The 23,663-nt window shown below is 43.3% G+C and overlaps 1 protein-coding gene across 2 annotated transcripts; it reads right to left on the bottom strand.

The window, feature by feature from the left end:
- Positions 1-765: 765 nt before the first annotated feature.
- On the bottom strand, positions 766-13,356 carry LOC121581147 (caspase-8). Of its 2 annotated transcripts, none has more exons than XM_041896552.2 (12): positions 13,285-13,356; positions 13,115-13,206; positions 8,091-8,247; positions 7,462-7,652; positions 6,243-6,348; positions 3,815-3,944; positions 3,487-3,642; positions 3,326-3,399; positions 3,086-3,200; positions 2,786-2,913; positions 2,299-2,660; positions 766-1,207 (listed from the first exon to the last, which is right to left on the bottom strand). In XM_041896552.2, exons 3-12 carry the CDS (start codon positions 8,196-8,198, stop codon positions 1,078-1,080), a joined length of 1,500 nt encoding a protein of 499 aa, XP_041752486.2. In that variant the 5' UTR covers positions 8,199-8,247; positions 13,115-13,206; positions 13,285-13,356; the 3' UTR covers positions 766-1,077. The 2 variants fall into 2 exon arrangements, with proteins under 2 accessions (XP_041752486.2, XP_041752488.2); XM_041896554.2 differs by having other exon boundaries at positions 13,290-13,348.
- Positions 13,357-23,663: the final 10,307 nt, after the last annotated feature.

Here is a 23,663-nt window from a genome sequence, read left to right as displayed (position 1 = left end):
TTGCCCAGCGACAGCCCCAAAACATCACTGCTCTAGAGGAGATATGCATGGAGGAATGGGCCAAAATTCCAGCAACAGTGTGTGAAAACCTTGTGAAGACTTACAGAAAACGTTTGACCTGTGTCATTGCCAACAAAGGGTATATAACAAAGTATTGAGAAACTTTTGTTATTGACCAAATACTTATTTTCCACCATAATTTGCAAATAAATTCATTAAAAATCCTACAATGTGATCTTCTGGATTTTCTTTTTCTCATTTTGTCTGTCATAGTTGACGTGTACCTATGATGAAAATTACAGGCCTCTCATCTTTTTAAGTGGGAGAACTTGCACAATTGGTGGCTGACTAAATACTTTTTTCCCCCACTGTACATTTGTAAACATTTCTAAAAACCAGTTTTTGCTTTGTCATTATGGGGTATTGTGTGTAGATTGAGGGGGAAAGATACAGTTCAGAATCACCATTCTTTTGTAAACAAGTGGATTTTCATATTTCATAGCAAGAACAAAGCAATTGATATATCAACACATTGTTTAAGCTTTACTATATTACATGTTTTTATGTGATTTAATCTTCTTTCCTTTTTGGGGTTTTCTTACCTGCCTTTCACCTTAACATATTTTATACCTGAAAATAAATATGTGATCAACAGTTGGATTGCTGAAGTCTTCATGTCATACTCCTCAGAATTAGAGACATCTTGAACTAAAAAAATTTGAAACATGGCTAATAGAAAAACAGACACCCATTTTACAGACCATCTCCAGAACCAGCAGTGATAGAATACACATGTATTATAGTTCTGCTCCACAGATAAAGTAAACATTCCTCAATTGCCAGCATTTAATGGAAAAAGTTATTAATCTCATGAGCTTAAAACATCTTTCAGGAAAACAGACATGCCAACTAATGTTCAACACACTGTCTTATGGGAGTTTGGCCAAGGCAGAGGAAGCTGTGGTAGGGTTCCTGAGAATGATAGATTACTGTTAAGACATGACAGCCATTCTGAAGTGTCTTAGTCCAGAAGGCGGGACAAGATTTGACGGTTTAAGTCAGCCAACCAGAGGTTTTTCAGAGGTAGGAGAGGAAGAGTTTCTTGGTGAGGGTGTACTTGGGCTCGGGCATCTGTTTGGAGTCTTTAAACACGCCTCTGCTGACCTCACGATTCACACGCGTCAGCACCGACAGCATATCCTCCCCACTACAGAGGAAACAGGAAATACACATCACAATACATCTCTCACCTGTTGAGATATATAGAGACCGCAACATTTTATCTGCCATTATGGCGTCTGTGACCGCAAAGGCAGCATCATCTCCATTTTAAAAGAGTCCTTTTTTTTCTTCTGATGTCTGAAAAAAGTGTAAAGCTTGTATTTGTGACATCGCCACCTGCAGTGCTGGAATCTTGAACCAAATATTGTGTGTAATTCATTTGTGGCCACTAGATGGCGGTCACATAGCATAAAGCCATTTACAAACTAGGCAAACATTTTACATTTACATTTTAGTCATTTAGCAGACGCTCTTATCCAGAGCGACTTACAGTTAGTGAATACATATTTTTTTATACTGGCCCCCCGTGGGAAACGAACCCACAACCCTGGCTTTGCAAATGCCATGCTCTATCAACTGAGCTACATCCCTGCCGGCCATTCCCTCCCCTACCGTGGACGACGCTGGGCCAATTGTGCGCCGCCCATGAGTCTCCCGGTCGCGGCCGGCTGCGACAGAGCCTGGATTCGAACCAGGATCTCTAGTGGCACTAGGAGTAATAGTCAACTGGGTGGGAATTCAAACCAATTTGAAGAAGACTACAATGGTCTGATCATTGGCTAATCGCTCCCAACCCATTGAATTCCCACCCAGTTGACTATTTAAAAGGCCCAGTGTAGTCAAAATTAAGTTTCGGCTTTCCTGGTGACATCACAAGGCGGTCAATTGGTTAATAGACCAATAACAAAGAGAGTTCCAAATATCTCTGTCAATAAGAGCTAGTTTTCAGTTTTCCCCTCCCCACTCAGACCACTCCCAGACAGTCCTAGCAAAATTCTTGCTTGAGAAATACTTTTCTGCTAAAAAAGCAATTTTTTGTCAATTTTAATGAAAAACTTATACAGTGAGGTACTTAATTGTTACCCAGAAATTATTTGATATTGATATACAAAAGTCTGCATTGGGCCTTTAAAATGGTGGAATCCCTCAATGGCAACCTCTTATTTCTATGTAATGATCTTTATACATCTCTATGGTTAATGCCAGACCTACTAACCCCATTCCCCTCTAATTCACCTGTCCGCTCCCCACTCCAGCTGTTTGCAGAGCTCCTGGATGTAGATGGAACCATCCTTAGTGTTTCGGAATGACTTGCACTCTTCCACTGTTGCCATACCGATCAGGAAGTCTGCATAGCAGGGGACGGATTCGGTGGCGTCTGCCTCATACTGCCCCTGTCGCCTACTGGGGGGGGGTAATGGTGACCCTCGCTGGAAGCCCTTCCCTTGGCAGGCCTGGATGAAGAACAGTTTGGGTTTGCCAACCAGAGAAGGGCACTGCTCGCTGGTGAAGGGTTGTGTGAGGGAGCGAATGGGCACCTCCTCTCCATCTGTTCCAAACACACACCCCTTCTCCCCATGGGACAGCACACACACCACCTAGGACCAGACACAGGGATTACAATAGTTTAATCTACTTTCATTCATTGGAGTCCAATTGGGCTTCAAGAGTAGAGCTACTGTACCTCCTGAAGAGACTGGAGAATTATGACCTCACTACTCACCAGAGCGTCTGCCTGTAAGTGACTCCGCATTCCAAGCTCCTGTACTGCCTCCAACATGGTCTTCTTTGTCATGTCGCTACCCACTTCCACCTTAAACCCCAAATTGGAGAACACCGTATGCAGAGCCTCTACACACAGAGAGACAGAGACAGAGAGACACACACACAGAGCAAGAGACAGACGGACATGCAGACACAGAGAGAGACAGAGAGATGGGAGAATTAAAAATCCAGGTTGGCCAATGGGCCTCACTGAATGAGATCAGGCTCATAATATCAACCAATGAGCGAGGATGCCTACTCTCGTCCTGCTCAGTTCCGGTTCTGTCTGTCAGATCTGAAAATCTTATGAAGTGGTGGTTATTGATGATTAAGCAGGTCCCCCGAGGTTTATGGGTCATGGAATAGCGCTCCATCTGTTGGGCACACACACACATACACACTAGAGTTACCACCATGGACAAAAATAAACTGGTGTCAAAAGTCTACCCTACTGTCTAACCCAAGAGGTGTTCCAAAGTTGCATCGTTGAAGTGGTTACCTGGTCAGGCCCAGACCCAGGCTGAGGTTCCATCCCTGAATCTGAGTACACACTCACGCTTTGCCCACGCTCACCTATGGACATAGGACAAGAACACACTTTAACTACGTGTGTGTGTGTGCGCGCGCGCGTGTGTATATATGTGTGTGTGTGTTTCTTACGGCTGGGCTGTGTCTCTGATATAGACAGGCTCTGTAGTAACAGAGGGGGGCTGGGGGCCCTCTGCTCCATGCTGAAGCAGTGGGAGGTGCTTGGTTGCTGTTCCTGGTTGCTGATTGGCTGAACAGTGTACTCCTGCCGTGACAGACTGCCCCTTGCTGAAAAACAGCAACCACATGAAAAAAATATATATATTATTTTTATATACTGCATAAATACTGAACTATCAGTCAGTGAGAGAGAGTGACGTGAGAGAGGGAAGAGTGAACAGTGAGAGTGACTTGTCCCTGCTAGCCAGGTGTGTGTGTGTATGCGTGCGTCAATATGTACCTCCTCTATGCTGCCGTACTGTGTGGGCCAGCTGTGTATCACACTCCTCCAGTGTCATCTGTAGCTCGTCCAGTCTGTCCTCTGTCAGCAGCCCCTGCCTCTCCATCTCACACAGCACCTCCAGGGCGGTCTATGGGGAGGGGGGGAGAGAGATAGAGACAGAAAGAGCGCGAAAGAGAGAGGGAAGGAGAGAGAGAGTGTAATTGTGTGTGTGTGTTAGGCTACATGGTCAAAAGAGCTGATCTGATTGGTAAAATACCAATTAGTAAAAAAAATATCAGAATTGGGCTGCCTATGTAAACGCAGCCATAGAGCTCCCATTTTCAGCCTGAACTCGACGGGGCCTGACGGGCTTTTAACGGGCTGGGCCTGAATTTCTGAGAATTGATTTGGGCCGGGTTCGGGCTTGCCCCGCTGTGTAAAAAAAGAAAAAAAGAATGCATGTCTAACACACATTTTACTACTGCTCTCAGCAGCAGCTGCAGCACCAGGATTTCAATATTGGCTGGGCCAGAGAAATGTGGCAATGATTAAACATATTTATCTGATTAATTAAACGTTTCAAATTGCGATGCAAAAAAGCTGGAGCGCACTCGGGAGAATGATGATCCACAAGACCAAGACAGGCAGCGCATCTCAGAATCAGGAGAAGCCGATACATTCTAACAAATATACACCCTATGACTGCACCGCTAATGGGCCTTTCTGGACCTTGTAAACTATTGAAAGGAGACCCATAACTGATCCAAATGTTTTCCTAAATCAGGCCTAGGCTTGATGCAGTTATTTCAGAATAAAACATGCATCCACAACATGGCGCTTTTGAGCGATTATTAAAATGGTGGATGTTAGGCAGAAAATCTACTTACCGTAAAACTTCAATTAGTAGTCCAGTATTTATTTGCTTAAATCACTGAACACAACAGGCGCTTATTGGAGATAGGCTTCTATTTGAGCCAGGCGTCCATTTCCTTAATGCACACAGCTTTTGCTCATTTTCATAGTTAATTGTTTCATTCTAGCATTCACTTCCAGCATTTTAATAAATGTCTTCATTTCCTGCACTAATGTGTTATCATTTACACACTGTCACATTTATTTTGTCTTAGTATGTCTCTATAAAAAAAGGTTATTACTTTCGCCACTAGATGGCGATCGGACAGTTTCTGGGGGTCTGTACTCCCGAAGTTGTTGACTATATTTTTGCTTGCCAGTTAGCTAGCAGTTCTCAGCTGTTAGGAGCCAATGGCTAGCAGTTTCTCACTGCCGATAAAAACGGATGATTGACATCATTTTGTCAAGTCATTACTGAATTATTTAATGTAACAAATCAAACATTAAACCTCGTAAACAATTCATGGTAATTCAAGGTCAACCTCGTAAGCAACTCATTTAGACCTGGCGTTTATTTGAAACAGGCGTTTATTTGCTGAAATGTGCGCCGTTGTCCAGCTGTTAAAAAAGGACAGGCGGCTATTTGAAACTGAGTTTAATTCAAGTTTTGCTGTATTTGTGTATTGTTGAATTATTCTAGGCTCTTTTATTTTATTTAAAAAAAAAATGCTTTATCATTTTTAGACGCATGAATCATGCTGTGTGACATGAATGAATGATTGAGATAAAATGAAGTAGGCCTAAGTGACTTTAAAGACGACTATAACAACACAAGCTCTCATGGTGCTCGATGGTGGATAGATAGATTATGCAAGGCTACTAGCATACTAGGCCTAGTAATTATAAAAAAGTAATACTTATTATTATAATGCTAATAATAATAGCAATAATGATAAGAAAAAATACAAGACCAAGATGGAGGAGGAAGAGGAGCGCACGCTGTGTCCATATTCTGTGCTAAACAGGTGTTGGTAGATTAAAAGGTTGGTGTTTATTGACTGTTTGGATCAATGTAAACACTAAACAAATGTTTTGAAATCCCAGAGAAATCAAGTTGTAAAGCCTTTATTACAGCATAGCAACAACAGTCACATTCAGAAAATGCAATTGCTTTGTCCATGTTGTGGTTGCGTGTGGCTTGGATATCGGTTCGGATTACGTAATCAGTATTAAACAAACACTCAAAAACGGGCAACAGCAGCAAGATCTGTCTAATTTCTAAAGCTATGGATGTTTTATAAAGTCAAGACACAATCAACAGTTGTTGATCATAACTAAGGTGAGTTTTCTAGGCCTACTCACTTTTCTTAGAAAAGATGCTTCCTCGTCTTCTCACTCTGCTCAACTGCATTGTTCTCAACAGTCAATATAGCCTACTGGTGAAATGGCAACATTATATTTTCAAAAAATCGAGTTCGCCCTCATTTCATTTATGTGATGATGTCGGACTTGGGTAGGGGTCGGGTTCAGGTGGGGCTCGGGCTAGGTCGGACCGTGCCCGAGTGTGTGCATGTGAGCATGTAGGTGTTCTTACAGTGCAGAGATCCAGTCGTCCTCTGGGCAGTTTGTTGCTCAGCAAAAACTTAATCTTGGTGAGATTCTCCTGAGTTACATCTTCTGAGACTTTATACAACATCCTCCTGAGAGAGAGAGAGAGAGAGAGAGAGAGAGAGAGAGAGAGAGAGAGAGAGAGAGAGAGAGAGAGAGAGAGAGAGAGAGAGAGAGAGAGAGAGAGAGAGAGAGAGAGAGAGAGAGAGAGAGAGAGAGAGAGAGAGAGAGAGAGAGAGAGAGAGAGAGAGAGAGAGAGAGAGAGAGAGAGAGAGAGAGAGAGAGAGAGAGAGAGAGAGAGAGAGAGAGAGAGAGAGAGAGAGAGAGAGAGAGAGAGAGAGAGAGAGAGAGAGAGAGAGAGAGAGAGAGAGAGAGAGAGAGAGAGAGAGAGAGAGAGAGAGAGAGAGAGAGAGAGAGAGAGAGAGAGAGAGAGAGAGAGAGAGAGAGAGAGAGAGAGAGAGAGAGAGAGAGAGAGAGAGAGAGAGAGAGAGAGAGAGAGAGAGAGAGAGAGAGAGAGAGAGAGAGAGAGAGAGAGAGAGAGAGAGAGAGAGAGAGAGAGAGAGAGAGAGAGAGAGAGAGAGAGAGAGAGAGAGAGAGAGAGAGAGAGAGAGAGAGAGAGAGAGAGAGAGAGAGAGAGAGAGAGAGAGAGAGAGAGAGAGAGAGAGAGAGAGAGAGAGAGAGAGAGAGAGAGAGAGAGAGAGAGAGAGAGAGAGAGAGAGAGAGAGAGAGAGAGAGAGAGAGAGAGAGAGAGAGAGAGAGAGAGAGAGAGAGAGAGAGAGAGAGAGAGAGAGAGAGAGAGAGAGAGAGAGAGAGAGAGAGAGAGAGAGAGAGAGAGAGAGAGAGAGAGAGAGAGAGAGAGAGAGAGAGAGAGAGAGAGAGAGAGAGAGAGAGAGAGAGAGAGAGAGAGAGAGAGAGAGAGAGAGAGAGAGAGAGAGAGAGAGAGAGAGAGAGAGAGAGAGAGAGAGAGAGAGAGAGAGAGAGAGAGAGAGAGAGAGAGAGAGAGAGAGAGAGAGAGAGAGAGAGAGAGAGAGAGAGAGAGAGAGAGAGAGAGAGAGAGAGAGAGAGAGAGAGAGAGAGAGAGAGAGAGAGAGAGAGAAAAAGACGTAATGCAACCAGTGAATTACCAGAATGACCGTTCAGTGTTGCTGTTCTATGTGGTCCATTGTTGTGAGAATGCAGTCACACACACACACCTCTGTGCTTACCTGTACTGTGAGAGGGCAGGGCATGCGTCTGTCTGGGTGTGGGCCGTTTGCTCCGGCTGTCTGCTGTCCGTCTCCAGGAGGCGGAGCAGGTCCAGTCGACCAATGACATTGAGGAGTTGGGACAGGAAGTAGTGGTCCTCCAGCAGGCTTTTCTCCTGCAACCTCAGGAACAGGTCACGCCCATCCTGCACCTGAAGCCAGACCACGAAGGATTAGACAGGGGCTAGGTTCCAATTCTCTACACTTGCACACTCCCCTTCACTGATATAAAAGGAATGGACGGATGATAGGAAACTCTCTATAGCCATGGACCACTTTGAAAACAAGTGTTTTAATTCAAGCTTTTAAGTGCTATGCTCTGGGGATCCAATGTACATTCTGTTGTATTTTTCAAATCAAATTCAATTTATGGTTTTGGTTACACCTTTCACCAGTTTCCATTCGGCACTTGTAACATCTGAAAGGATTGCACAGCAATATGGCATAAACTAACTACATAGTCTGCTTGAGGGCTAGGATGCGCTATTACCACATTCCTAATACCTATTATCAAATCATTTCAGAGAATTAGGTTAGGATTGGCCATTCATCTCTATTTTAGCCCTCTATGTGTGATCCCTATCCCTCACCGTCTCCAGGCGTTTCCTGTTGAGCACATCTCTGCACAGGAAGCACAGGGCAGCCACCTCAGAGGAGTCCAGCTCCTCATCAATACGGGACAGCAGGTGCAGGTCCATCACACACACTGGATCCCCCGACCAGACAGCAACATCCACTTGCACAGGGCTACGAGAGAGCGAGAGAGAGAGAGGGGGGAGGAGAGGAGAGTTGGTCCATTATTGCTGGGTCAGGTATGAGGAGATGCCCAGGAGGAAGGCTTCCTAAAAGGCTATGAGAAGTGAACAGCCTCTATATAACTCCTGGATGACAGGATGAGAAACTCACAGGCCACAGTCATGAGTGAAGGATGGATGAATGAATGAATGAATGAAGGGGAGGTGAGTGACTGGATGTGAGCTCAGCGAGTTCATATTGTTTTATAGATAGGATGTCAACATGTATTTTTACCTGATGAGTTTTTTCCTAGTCATAGATTTTTTTATTTTACCAGGCAAGTTGACTGATAACAGATTGTCATTTACAGCAACCACCTGGGGAATAGTTACAGGGGGAAGAGACAGATGAATGAGCCAATTGGAAGCTGGGGATTATTAGGTGGCCACGATGGTATGAGGGCCAGATTGAGAATTTGGCCAGGACACCGGCGTTAACACCCCTACTCTTACGGTAAGTGCCATGGAATCTTTATTTACCACAGACAGTCAGGACACCCGTTTAACGTCCCATCCAAAAGACAGAATCCTACACAGGGCAATGTCCCCAATCACTGTCCTGGGGCATTAGGATCTCCTTAGACCAGAGGAAAGAGTGCCTCCTACTGGCCCTCCAACACCACTTCCAGCAGCATCTGGTCTCCCATCCAGGGACCGACCAGGACCAACGTTGCTTAGCTTCAGAGGCAAGCCAGCAGTGGGATGCAGGGTGGGATGCTGCAGGCCAAACTATTTGTACATAAACTCAGCAAAAAAAGAAACATCCTCTCACTGTCAACTGCATTTATTTTCAGCAAACTTAACATGTGTAAATATTTGTATGAACATAACAAGATTCAACAACTGACATGTGACGAACAGAAATTGAATAATGTGTCCCTGAACAAAGGAGAGTTCAAAATCAAAAGTAACAGTCAGTATCTGGTGTGGCCACCAGCTGCATTAAGTACTGCAGTGCATATCTCCTCCTCATGGACTGCACCGGATTTGCCAGTTCTTGTTGTGAGATGTTACCCCACTCTTCCACCAAGGCACCTGCACGTTCCCTGACATTACTGGGGGGAATGGCCCTAGCCCTCACCCTCCGATCCCAGATGTGCTCAATGGGATTGAGATCCGGGCTCTTCGCTGGCCATGGCAGAACACTGACATTCCTGTCTTACAGGAAATCATGCACAGAACGAGCAGTATGGCTGCTGGCATTGTCATGCTGGAGGGTCATGTCAGGATGAGCCTGCAGGAAGGGTACCACATGAGGGAGGAGGATGTCTTCCCTGTAACGCACAGCGTTGAGATTGCCTGTAATGACAACAAGCTCAGTCCGATGATGCTGTGACACACCGCCCCAGACCATGACGGACCCTCCACCTCCAAATCGATCCCACTCCAGAGTACAGGCCTCGGTGTAACGCTCATTCCTTCGACGATAAAAACGAATCCGACCATCATCCCTGATGAAACAAAACCACAACTCGTCAGTGAAGAGCCCTTTTTGCCAGTCCTGTCTGGTCCAGCGACGGTGGGTTTGTGCCCATAGGCGACATTGTTGCCGGTGATGTCTGGTGAGGACCTGCCTTACAACAGGCCTACAAGCCCTCAGTCCAGCCTCTCTCAGCCTATTGCGGACAGTCTGAGCACTGATGGAGGGATTGTGCGTTCCTGGTGTAACTCGGGCAGTTGTTGTTGCCATCCTGTGCCTGTCCCGCAGGTGTGATGTTCGGATGTACCGATCCTGTGCAGGTGTTGTTACACGTGGTCTGCCACTGCGAGGATGATCAGCTGTCCGTCCTGTCTCCCTGTAGCGCTGCCTTAGGCGTCTCACAGTACGGACATTGCAATTTATTGCCCTGGCCACATCTGCAGTCCTCATGCCTCCTTGCAGCATGCCTAAGGCACATTCACTCAGATGAGCAGGGACCCTGGGCATCTTTCTTTTGGTGTTTTTCAGAGTCAGTAGAAAGGCCTCTTTAGTGTCCTAAGTTTTCATAACTGTGACCTTAATTTCCTACCGTCTGTAAGCTGTTAGTGTCTTAACAACCGTTCCACAGGAGATCTGTGAAGTTATTTAGATTTTTACTAATTATATTTGAAAGACAGGGTCCTGAAAAAGGGACGTTTATTTTTTTGCTGAGTTTATGTCTTTCAGCCTCAACACCAGTAGCAACGAAGTGGCAAGGTTTCTGCTAGCAGCAGGATGTTATGCTGGCAGCACAGATGCGGATTTATTTTCCTTCAAAGACATGCTAAACTTTGGGAATATTTTTTTTTTGCACTAGTGGAGTACAACTGTTTTTCACAGCATTGCCATCACCTTTGAAAAAATACAATTGATAATTTGACATACTTTTATTTTTAATATTGTATTATTTATACCAGCATTTCTTTTGAAAGTTTACACACATACTGATAAGTTGAAAGTGTTTGTGTAGACTATATTTAAAGAAATACACATTTAATCAAATACATGTTATTGGAATTACTCAATCGTCTTGGTCTCTTGTGCTGGGCAACGGGTTTAATACGGCATGCTGGTGATTCTACCCACTCCATTCACTGCAATGCAATACACTGTATATGGGATACTTATTGGCTTGTAGAGAAAAAATAAAAACTTCCCTCAGTAGGGTCTCTACTTACGAAATATGTAAAGTTTTTTAATGGGACTGTGTCGTACATAACCAGCAGCACTTCGTTCTCCACCCCCTCCATAGCCCCCAATACAATACACTGTATATGGGATAGATATTGGGTTGTAGAGAGAAAATTATTCTACCTGTCTCAGCTAAAGTGCGGTGGGAAATACTCAGTAGGGTCTCTAATAACCAAATGTGTGTAGTTTTGGAGGGGGACTGTGTTGTACATATTAGTGATCGTGGGGAAAATAATTGATACAGTAACATATCGGGAAATTATTTTAGACGATATATCGTATTGTTTTGACAATATCGCAATATTATTTTTGCGCTAGTTGGCTGTCCCTGCACCAAAACTCCAGTATTTTTCCTTCATAGCTTGTTCTCCATCTTCTTTTTAAATAGGGAGCCAATTTGTTTTCAGCACTTTTATTTCCATGACTGATCAAAACTCGTTTTCTCATGGCTCTCTCGTCCCTCTGCAGCAGACATACGGTGAGCAATATGTTTGGAACATCGAATGGCAATCAAATCACAGTATTGAATCGCAATACATATAGAATCGTGAGAATCACAATACATATAGTATTGCGATAATATCGTATTGTGAGGTCCCTGGCAATTCCCAGCTCTTGTAAATATCCAGCAGCACTTCATTCTCCACCCCCTCCACTGCAATACACTGTACATGGGATACATATAGATGGGCTATATGATCCATTAAAGTCCAAAACCAAGTACAAGAGGCAAACCTTTTGATTGCGACCAAGGTGGGCTCAAGAAAATCACTGGAAGGCTGGGGTGAATCTATAGCAACATGATTTTACTGGGATACTGCCAAAAATATATTTTATTTGTTAGGCCAAGCGATTGACCTGATGCATTTTTTGGGACATGTCAAGGCTGCCCTCGGGCTGATTTAAATGTGTAAAGGTGCAGCCAGCTCATCCCCATTAGATTAATCTAGGTCAGATTAATGCCAGTCCATCATTGTGTCTTTGAAGCAGTTCTCAACTAATCACCTGCTAATAATCAGTATTTGGCACCTCCATTAGGGCAAGGCAAGAGTGCATGAAAGTCTAGCATGGAATGGCCTTTTAATTCACACTGGAAGCAAAACATTATTTTAATTTTTTTAGAATGCTTTGTTTTTCTAACTGAGATTTAACACAATAGTAAATTAATTTATTGTTTTGGAATTAATATAACATGCAGGATTAAATGCATGTCTATAACAAGACAGACTGAGTAATAACCCGCCATTTGACAAAGCCCCCCTGAAAAACAAAATATATTTGATTAGTATAAAGACCTTACATCAGGGATCACCAACTAGATTGACCGCAAGAAGCCTAAACCGATATATTTGACTAAAACATAATTTCAAACCTTGCTTACATTTGTATATGATCACGTCTCTCTACTATGCGTGGAAATACTTGGGAACAGATTTAAATTAAAATCATTTGGAGCTGATTTCCTGGTGTTTTCACCGTTTTTTTATGTCCAACATTTAAAATTAAACAAACTAAAAGCTCAGAAAACTTGTGGGGCCAAATAAAACCACCCTCGGGCCAAATTCGGCCCGCGGGCCGGCAGTTGGAAACCCTGCCTTACATAAAGTGATGCTGTGGTTTTTACAGACCCTACTGAGTTGTGGCCAATGGAATGGGTGGAGTATAAAGTTCTCCTGGGTAATTATGCCACATTCACGTGACGTCGGAAACTCGAGTTACCCACTTGAGAAGTATCAGAATCAAGCAATAGGAAGCTTTACGCAAATATCTTACATTAATTTGACATAACGTGAATGCGGCATTAGACCACAGTCCCCCATGAAATAACACCATATATAGATTCCACAGACCCAACTGTAGTGTATTTCCCACCCCACTTTAGCGGAGACAGGTAGAACATTGGCCATTGATAAAAATTCTGTATCTGTTTAATCAGCTAATGATAATTGATGTGTTGAACTGCGGACTTTTATTTTTGAATAAGCATAACCGTGACGTCATCATTTGTGCTGCTGGCAGAATAGCTTACTCTGTACTTTTGTTATCGCAAATACTATGCAAAAAATGTTTACACCATGTTAAATCAACTTGTAATTCAACAGTAATACAACATTTGACTGTTGTAATGGATAGGAACTTAAAATACACTTTAAAAGCGGACAAAACTCACCTTGGGTCGGCTGAGCTAGTATTTTCCCCCGGCTTCTTCTACTAATGAAACTACGTAGTCAGTTAATGAGACGCCACTGAGAGAAGACACGACTAAATAAAGATAACAGTCAATTTACTCAACTGTGACATACACTGTACGCAAAATGTTTTAAAAATAAGAAATACCACCTCACTCTTCGAGCTGTCCCGTTTCTTTCGGTTCTACTTCTTCTCTACTGTTTTATGATTGGAATCAGGAAGTATGTCATGACAATGGGCGTGGTTGTACAGTAACATGACGCATTGAAGAAAAAGTTCTCACAAATTGTCGTCATCCTTCTTCTGGGTACAGAGATAATTATAAGGCCTTTGTTGTTGTATGTATTAAGTATAATCAACACAACCACAAAAGCACATTTTGCTTCAATAAAAATTATGCTTGATTAAAATTCCAATTGATACCACACACAGCTAAAAATGAACTCTAATTCCTAATTTATGTCCCAATAATCTAGTAAAATCCCCCCCATCTCATTTCCTTCATAACAACTGCTATGCCTTACTGCCCAAACCTGAGTTGTCACTCAGATGAAATAAGGAATGCATTAAAGAGAACTGGGCTGCATCTCAACAAGTGACTTCCTCTCTTCACTCCATCTGTACTGACATAAATGAATTGGACAAGTCAATGCAAATCTCTAGTAGGCACTGTCTGCAAGCATACATCACATTGCTTTTACCTGTCCCATATCAGTTACTCCCCAACCCTGTATATGGGACAGGTGAAAGAGATTTTTTGTAATTGAACTAATCAGTTTCATTACCAGCAAAAATACTGTAATCAGATTACAGATACTTTTGAAAAACTAGATGATTACTTCTTGGAATATGTTTTAATTCACAAAGGTTGATTGCAAAAAAACAAACAAAAAAAACATTATGACACCTTTCTGTTTCCTCAATTACATTCAATTCAGGTTTGAAAAAAGGTTTAAGTTTGTTCCACCTGAGCGAGTCTGACCACAAGTCAGAGAGCACTATCCAGTGGTGTAAAGGACTTATGTAAAAATACTTTAAAGTACTGCTTAGGTAGTTTTTCTTGGTATCTGTACTTTATTTGACTATTTATATTTGAGAAACATTTTACTTTTACTTCACTACATTCCTAAAAACAACTATGTACTTTTTACTCCATACATTTTTCCTGACACCTGAAAGTACTCGTTCCATTTTGAATGCTTAGCAGGACAAGAAAATGGTCCAATTCACACACTTATCAAGAGAACATCCTTGGTCATACCTACTGCCTCTGATCTGACATACTCACTAAACACACATGCTTCATTTGTAAATTGTCTGAGTGTTGGAGTGTGTAGGAACATTTTAAAAATAAATGTGATGGATACTTTTTGTCTTCTTCTAATGCCTCTTAAGGGAAAAGTAATCCAAAAGTAACAGAAAATAATCAGATTACATTACTGAGTTTGGGTAATTCAAAAGTTACATTACTGATTACAATTTTTGACAGGTAACTAGTAACTAACGGATTACAAAGATTAGAAAGTAACCTACCCAACCCATTCAGGTCAGTGCAGATGAAGGAGAGGAAATATGGAGAGGAATCTACTTCAGACTATTGAGACAGCCCCCGTGTGTATCCTCAGGATGAGGTGTTGAAGGTGCTCCCCGAGGGTCGGCGGGAGGCGCAGGGGGATAATACTGCGGGCGAACCAACCAGAACCTAGGTTTCCGAGTCGGGGTCGGCCATCATGGCGCAGAGCTCCGGGTGCTGCCGCAGGCACGTGGCATGCTCCGCCTTCAACTCCTCCTGTCACACACACAAACACGTCAGATAATGTTGGAAACCTAGGGGTTAGTGGTTTAAGAGTAAGAGAGTAGGGGGTAAGTGGTAGGATGTAGGGAAAGACACCTTTCTGTCCAGAAACTTGGAGTGCATCTGCATATCCTCTTCCCAGGCTAGAGGCCTCTTCTCAAACACAGGTTCATCATCCCTCACCTCTGACACACAACACATACATACACATGAACATGAAAACAGGGGAACACCTTTGTATGTGAGCATATGTGTGTTTGGGTACATGTGTGTGTTTGGGGTGGGAGCAGCAGAAGCTTCACGGTGACGGGAGAGCACACCTGCACTCGGCTGGCCATGTACCAAAAGGGGAACAGGATATAACATCACACAGAGAGAAAGAGATGGCAGGAGCAGTGGTGCCCTGTAGGGCCTGGGTCTCTCTGGTCTGGTGTAAATCAAAATAAAATAAAATCAAATTTTATTGGCCACATGCGCCGAATACAACAGGTGCAGACATTACAGTGAAATGCTTACTTACAGCCCTTAACCAACAGTGCTTTTTTTTTTTTAAATAAAAAAGTAAAAAAGTAAAATAAAACAACAACAAAAAGTGTTGAGAAAAAAAGAGCAGAAGTAAAATAAAGTGACAGTAGGGAGGCTATATACAGGGGGGTACCGGTGCAGAGTCAATGTGCGGGGGCACCGGCTAGTTGAGGTAGTTGAAGTAATATGTACATGTGGGTAGAGTTAAAGTGACTATGCATAAATAATTAACAGAGTAGCAGCAGCGTAAAAAGATGGGGTGGGGGGGCAGTGCAAATAGTCCGGGTAGCCACGATTAGCTGTTCAGGAGTCTTATGGCTTGGGGGTAGAAGCTGTTGAGAAGTCTTTTGGACCTAGACTGGGAACTCCGGTACCGCTTGCCGTGCGGTAGCAGAGAGAACAGTCTATGGCTAGGGTGGCTGGAGTCTTTGACAATTTTGAGGGCCTTCCTCTGACACCGCCTGGTATAGAGGTCCTGGATGGCAGGAAGCTTGGCCCCAGTGATGTACTGGGCTGTACGCACTACCCTCTGTAGTGCCTTGCGGTCGGAGGCCAAGCAGTTGCCATACCAGACGGTGATGCAACCAGTCAGGATGCTCTCGATGGTGCAGCTGTATAATTTTTTGAGGATCTGAGGACCCATGCCGAAATCTTTTCAGACTCCTGAAGGGGAATAGGCTTTGTCGTGCCCTCTTCACGACTGTCTTGGTGTGTTTGGACCATGATAGTTCGTTGGTGATGTGGACACCAAGGAACTTGAAGCTCTCAACCTGTTCCACTACAGCCCCGTCGATGAGAATGGGGGCGTGCTCAGTCCTCTTTTTTTTCCTGTAGTCCACACTCATCTCCTTTGTCTTGGTCACGTTGAGGGAGAGGTTGTTATCCTGGCACCACACGGCCAGGTCTCTGACCTCCTCCCATAGGCTGTCTCATCGTTGTCGGTGATCAGGCCTACCACTGTTGTGTCGTCGGCAAACTTAATGATGGTGTTGAGTCGTGCCTGGCCATGCAGTCATGGGTGAACAGGGAGTACAGGAGGGGACTGAGCACGCACCCCTGAGGGGCCCCCGTGTTGAGGATCAGTGTGGCAGATGTGTTGTTACCTACCCTTACCACCTGGGGGCGGCCCGTCAGGAAGTCCAGGATACAGTTGCAGAGGGAGGTGTTTAGTCCCAGGATCCTTAGCTTAGTGATGAGCTTTGAGGGCACTATGGTGTTGAATGCTGAGCTGTAGTCAATGAATAGCATTCTCACGTAAATGTTCCTCTTGTCCAGGTGGGAAAGGGCAGTGTGGAGTGCAATAGAGATTGTATCATCTGTGGATCTGTTGGAGCGGTATGCAAATTGGAGTGGGTCTAGGGTTTCTGGGATAATGGTGTTGATGTGAGCCATGACCAGCCTTTCAAAGCACTTCATGGCTACCGATGTCAGTGCTACGGGTCGGTAGTCATTTAGGCAGGTTATCTTAGTGTCCTTGGGCACGGGGACTATGGTGGTCTGCTTGAAACGTGTTGGTATTACAGACTCAGTCAGGGAAATGTTGAAAATGTCAGTGAAGACACTTGCCAGTTGGTCAGCACATGCTCGGAGTACACGTCCTGGTAATCCGTCTGGCCCTGCGGCCTTGTGAATGTTGACCTGCTTAAAAGTCTTACTCACATCGGCTACGGAGAGCATGATCACATAGTCATCCGGAACAGCTGGTGCTTTCACGCATGCTTCAGTGTTGCTTGCCTCGAAGCGAGCATAGAAGTGGTTTAGCTCGTCTGGTAGGCTTGTGTCACTGGGAAGCTTGCGACTGTGCTTCCCTTTGTAGTCTGTAATAGTGTAAGTGTAAGTGATGTCATTATCTATCAGACAGGAAGTAGCAGTGCCACGTGGCTGGGATTTCCTCCACCGAGTCGACCGTCCTCTCCACCACAAACACCTCCACAACCTCCTCTCCCACCGTCTGCTGCCTGCACCCTCTGACCGCACATACAGTGCATTTGGAAAATATTCAGATCCCTTGACTTTTTCCACATTTTGTTACATTACAGCCTTATTCTAAAATTGATTACATACATTTTTTTCCTCATCAATCTACACACAATACCCCATTATGACAAAGCAAAAACAGGTTTGTAGAAATGTTTGCACATTTCTTTAAAATAAAAAACAGAAATACCTTATTTACATAAATATTCAGACTGTTTGCTATGAGACTCAAAATTGAGCTCAGGTGCATCCTGTTGCCTTTGGTCATCCTTGAGATGTTTCTACAACTTGATTGGAGTCCACCTATGGTAAATGCAATTGATTGGACATGATTTGGAAAGGCACACACCTGTCTATATAAAGGTCCCACAGTTGACAGTCAGAGCAAAAACCAAGCCATGAGGTCAAAGGAATGTGTCGAGGCACAGATCTGGGGAAGGGTACCAAAAACTGTCTGCAGCATTGAAGGTCCCCAAGAACACAGTGGCGTCCATCATTCATAAATGGAAGAAGTTTCCAACCACCAAGACTCTTCCTAGAGCTGGCCGCCCAGCCAAACTGAGCAATTTGGGGAGAAGGGCCTCGGTCAGGGAAGTGACCAAGAACCGATGGTCACTCTGACAGAGCTCCAGAGTTCCTCTGTGGAGATGGGAGAGGCCTTTATGGTAGAGTGGCCAGACTGAAGCCACTCCTCAGTAAAAGGCACATGACAGCTCGCTTGGAGTTTTCCAAAAGGCACCTAAAGGACTCTTAGACCATGAGAAACAAGATTCTCTGGTGTGATAAAACCACAGTGATGTATGATGGGGGCAGCATCATGCTGTGGGGATGTTATTCAGCGGTAGGGACTGGGAGACTACTCAGGATCGAGGGAAACATGAATGGAGCAAAGTACAGAGAGATCCGTGATGAAAACCTGCTCCAGAGCGTTCAGGACCTCAGACTGGGGCGAAGGTTCACCTTCCAACAGGACGACTCTAAGCACACAGCCAAGACAACGCAGGAGTGGCTTCGGGAAAAGTCTCTGAATGTCCTTGAGTGGCCCAGCCCGGACTTGAACCCGATTGAACATCTCTGGAGAGACCTGAAAACGTTATTCCTCAGAGCAAGGACCCTCAGCAGCAGCAGGTTAGATCCCTCACACACTAACCCCTTCAGAGAGGACAGAGGGTACGACACAGTCTGCTTCCTCACCTCCTACACACACACACACACACACACACACACACACACACGGTTAAAATTCCTCAGATAGAAATCCTTCTCAAAGAGCACAATGTAAAAACATACACTCTGCCCCCTTACCTCCCCCCTTCTCACCTCTCCCACAGTGGTGATTTTGTTCACCACCAGCTGTCCATCTCGCTGAACCATGTGACACTTCCTGTCCAATCGGTGGTTTTGAAGCTGAGAGCAGAGGATTGATGGGAATGTTAGATTGCAGAGTTTGGTCCTCTGTAGAAGGCTGAGCTATAGTCAATGAACAGCATTCTTACATACAGTGCCTTGCAAAAGAATTCATCCCTCTTGGCGTTTTTCCTATTTTGTTGCATTACAACCTGTAATTTAAATGGATTTTTATTTGGATTTCATGTAATGGACATACAGTTGTGGTGAAAAGTTTAGAGAATGACACAAGTATTGGTCTTCACAAAGTTCGCTACTTCAGTGTTATGAGATGTTACTATGGTATACTAAAGTATAATTACAAGCATTCCATAAGTGTTAAAGGCTTTTATTGACAATTACATTAAGTTTATGCAAAGAGTCAATATTTGCAGTGTTGACCCATCTTTTTCAAAACCTCTTTAATCCGCCCTGGCATGCTGTCAATTAAGTTATGGGCCACATCCTGACTGATGGCAGCCCATTCTTGCATAATCAATGCTTGGAGTTTGTCCGAATTTGTGGGGTTTTGTTTGTCCACCCGCCTCTTGAGGTTCTCAATGGGATTAAAAATGTATGCACTCACTAACTGTAAGTCGCTCTGGATAAGAGTGTCTGCTAAATGACTAAAATGTAAAATGTAATTAAGGTCTGGGGAGTTTCCTGGCCATGGACCAAAAATGTCGATGTTTTGTTCCCCGAGCCACTTAGTTATCACTTTTGCCTTATGGCAAGGTGCTCCATCATGCTGGAAAAGGCATTGGTCGTCACCAAACTGTTCTTGGATGGTTGGGAGAAGTTGCTCTCGGAGGATGTGTTGGTACCATTCTTTATTCATGGCTGTGTTCTTAGGCAAAATTGTGAGTGAGCCCACTCCCTTGGCTGAGAAGCAACCCCACACATGAATGGTCTCAGGATGCTTTACTGTTGGCATGACACAGGATTGATGGTAGCGCTCACCTTGTCTTCTCCGGACAAGGTGTTTTCCGGATGCCCCAAACAATCGGAAAGGGGATTCATCAGAGAAAATGACTTTACCCCAGTCCTCAGCAGTCCAATCCCTGTACCTTTTGCAGAATATCAGTATGTCCCTGATGTTTTTCCTGGAGAGAAGTGGCTTCTTTGCTGCCCTTCTTGACACCAGGCCATCCTCCAAAAGTATTCGCCTCACTGTGCGTGCAGATGCACTCACACCTGCCTTCTGCCATTCCTGAGCAAGCTCTGCACTGGTGGTGCCCCGATCCCGCAGCTGAATCAACTTTAGGAGACGGTCCTGGCGCTTGCTGGACTTTCTTGGGCGCCCTGACGCCTTCTTCACAACAATTGAAGTTCTTGATGATCTGATAAATGGTTGATTTAGGTGCAATCTTACTAGCAGCAATATCCTTGCCTGTAAAGCGCTTTTTGTGCAAAGCAATGATGACGGCACGTGTTTCCTTGCAGGTAACCATGGTTAACAGAGGAAGAACAATGATTTCAAGCACCACCCTCCTTTTAAAGCTTCCAGTCTGTTATTCTAACTCAATCAGCATGACAGAGTGAGCTCCAGCCTTGTCCTCGTCAACTCTCACCTGTGTTAACGAGAGAATCACTGACATGATGGCAGCTGGGCCTTTTGTGGCAGGGCTGAAATGCAGTGGAAATGTTTTTTTGGGGGAGTATGTTCATTTTCATGGCAAAGAGGGACTTTGCAATTAATTGCAATTCATCTGATCACTCTTCATGACATTCTGGTGTATATGCAAATTTACATCATCAAAACTGAGGCAGCAGACTTTGTGAAAATTAGTATTTGTGTCATTCTCAAAACTTTTGAGCACGACTGTACACAAAATAGTCCAAATTGGTGAAGTGGAAGGAAAAAAATAACTTGTTTCCAAAAATTCTAAAAAATAAATTACGGAAAAGAGGTGCATGCATATGTATTCACCCCCTTTGCTATGAAGCCCCTAAATAAGATCTGGTGCAACCAATTACATTCAGAAGTCACATAATTAGTTAAATAAAGTCCACCTGTGTGCAATCGAAGTGTCACATGATCTCAGTGTATATACACCTGTTCTGAAAGGCCCCAAAGTCTGCAACACCACTAAGCAAGGGGCACCACCAAGCAAGCGGCACCATGAAGACCAAGGAGCTCTCCAAACAGGTCAGGGACAAAGTTGTGGAGAAGTACAGATCAGGGTTGGGTTATAAAAGAATATCAGAAACTTTGAACATCCCATGGAGCACCATTAAATACATTATTTGAAAATTGAAAGAATATGGCACCACAACGAACCTGCCAAGAGAGGACCGCCCACCAAAACTCACGGACCAGGTAAGCTTATAGAGACATACCCCAAGGGACTTGCAGCTGTAATTGCTGCAAAAGGTGGCTCTACAAAGTATTGACTTTGGGGGGTGAATAGTAATGCACGTTCAAGTTTTTTTTGGCCCTGGTTACCTCTTTCTTACCTCTACCTGCCTCTTTCTTTGTTTTTATAATGCACACCAGATGTGCATTGAAGTACAGATTGAACTTGTATTTAGAATATAATATTTATAATGCATGTATTATGTATTTATAACACTTGGATAATTAACTTTTAAATAGTGTTTCACATTCTCTACTGGTTGAAATTATGTCTCTCATTTAATGAAATACTACACCTATCCTGTGTCCTCAGATCAATGCCGATGAAGGAAATTAGATAGTGAGATGAACCGTTTAGAGTATTTACATGATGCATAGGAAGGGTAGTGTACATTTTTTAAATTCTGTATATATGAATTACAAATCAGCCTTTAACTAGTTAAATCATGTTTGTAGTCTATTGTATAGTTACAATATGTAACCATTGCTGTCCCAGGACCAGGATTGGTAAACACTGTTGAAGTGTATAATTTTAATACATACATGCAGACAAAGTGTTAAAAGTTTGATACTCCTGGGATTGGATATGACTGAAAAAGAATGTCTCACAGACATTCATACATGAACTGCACCTTTATTTGCCAAGGTAGAGTACATGATCAGTGAATATATTAAATGTACAGGCTACAATGTGGGGATCTCATGCATGGTCATAACTACATGTATATAGGACTTGCATCATTGGCACAAAGTTATATATTCTACTCAATCCATAGGCTTCATTAATGTCATTCAGACTGTTTTGAGGTTGATACAACCAGTTATGATAGCTGAGGTTCATAGCTAGGTTCTGAACTAATATTTATACCAAACGTTTTAGGGTCCATACAACGATCGGCTACATAGCTAGCTACACATCCATAAGCATACAGGTATTTTTTATCCTCCACTACACAATAAGCAAGAAAATAGTTAGCTAGCTACGTTACTGTCTGAGTATTGGAGTGTGCCCCTGGCGATCTGTCAATAAAAAAAATAAAAAAAATTAATGGTGCCGTCTGGTTTGCTTAAAATAAGGAATTTGAAAAGGTTTATAATTTTACTTTTACTTTTGATACTTAAGTACATTTTAGCAATTCCATTTACTTTTAATTCTTAAGTATATTTCAAACCAAATACTTTTAGACTTTCACTTAAGTAATATTTTACTGGGTGACTTTCACTTTTACTTGAGTCATTTTCTATTAAGGTATCTTAATATGACAATTGAGTACTTTTTCCACCACTGTTCATTGACTACAGCTCAGCGTTCAACACCATAGTGCCCTCAAAGCTCATCACTAAGCTAAGGACCCTGGATGCTCTCAATGGTGCATCTGTCAAAGTTTGTGAGTGTCTTAGGAGCCAAGCCAAATTTCTTCAGCCTCCTGAGGTTGAATAGGCGCTGTTGCACCTTCTTCACCACACTGACTGTGTGGATGGACCATTTCAGATTGTCAGTGATGTGTACGCAGAGGAACTTGAAGCTTTTCACCTTCTCCACTGCACCCCGTTGATGTGGATGGGGCGTGCTCCAACTGTTGTCTCCTGAAGTCCACAATCAGCTCCTTAGTTTCGATGACATTGAGGGAGATGGACAAGGCTCACTACAGGAGCAGACATAACATTACAGAAACATGCAATAACATGAAATTAGATAGCTGAAATTAGACAGTTCTGTACACTGAAGTGTGAGTAAGGATGAGGGTCCTGTTTTTTCTCTCTCTCTCACTGTCTAGAGTTTCGGTCCCTGTTAGTGACTTCCCTTGCTTTAACCGCACTACTTTCACTGTGGACTCTCAAAACCAAACCCACGGATGATTTGGTGTGAACTCCCTCAATCTCTGGGCTAAAATAAAAGGTTATTTATTTCATATTTGAACTAGACTTTATTGTAGAATTACCCAGTTACATGAACTTACATGAACCACAGCCATTTGACTCATGTAGACTCATATTGGTATTGTAAAAGTCAAACTGTTTAGGTCTGATCCCCAGTCAGTGTGTGTGGGTGTTTGCGTGTGTGCGAGGGACCACTAGCATGACTCTAAGGGCTTGACATTTGAGGAGACAGGAGAACACGCGACTCCCCCACCTACACGCTCTATAATAGCTTACAAAATTGTACATTCAATTTGCACTAAATGCTTTAGCTAGCTAGATTCTTTACATCCACTGTTTCACAAGACGACAGCCTGGTTTGCTGGTTGTTTCAGGAGTCCCATAAACATTAAACAACCAGTATTACAATTTCATACTCATGTCACAACGCCAATAAAGCTAGCCAGTCAGCTAGCTTGCTAAATAGCGATATTCGTCAATTAACTTTGACAAAAAAATATGCGTAATCGTTTGTCTCAACATTAACATATTCCTCTCAACTGTACATTTTTTGCATGATTCGTTAGGACGTTATAATTATTTACATTTGCTTCCATCCTAGTATTTTTG

This window comes from Coregonus clupeaformis, chromosome 14 (genome assembly GCF_020615455.1).
Source record: "Coregonus clupeaformis isolate EN_2021a chromosome 14, ASM2061545v1, whole genome shotgun sequence".
Lineage (NCBI taxonomy): Eukaryota > Metazoa > Chordata > Actinopteri > Salmoniformes > Salmonidae > Coregonus > Coregonus clupeaformis.
This window is presented reverse-complemented; position numbering and strand designations above follow the sequence as displayed.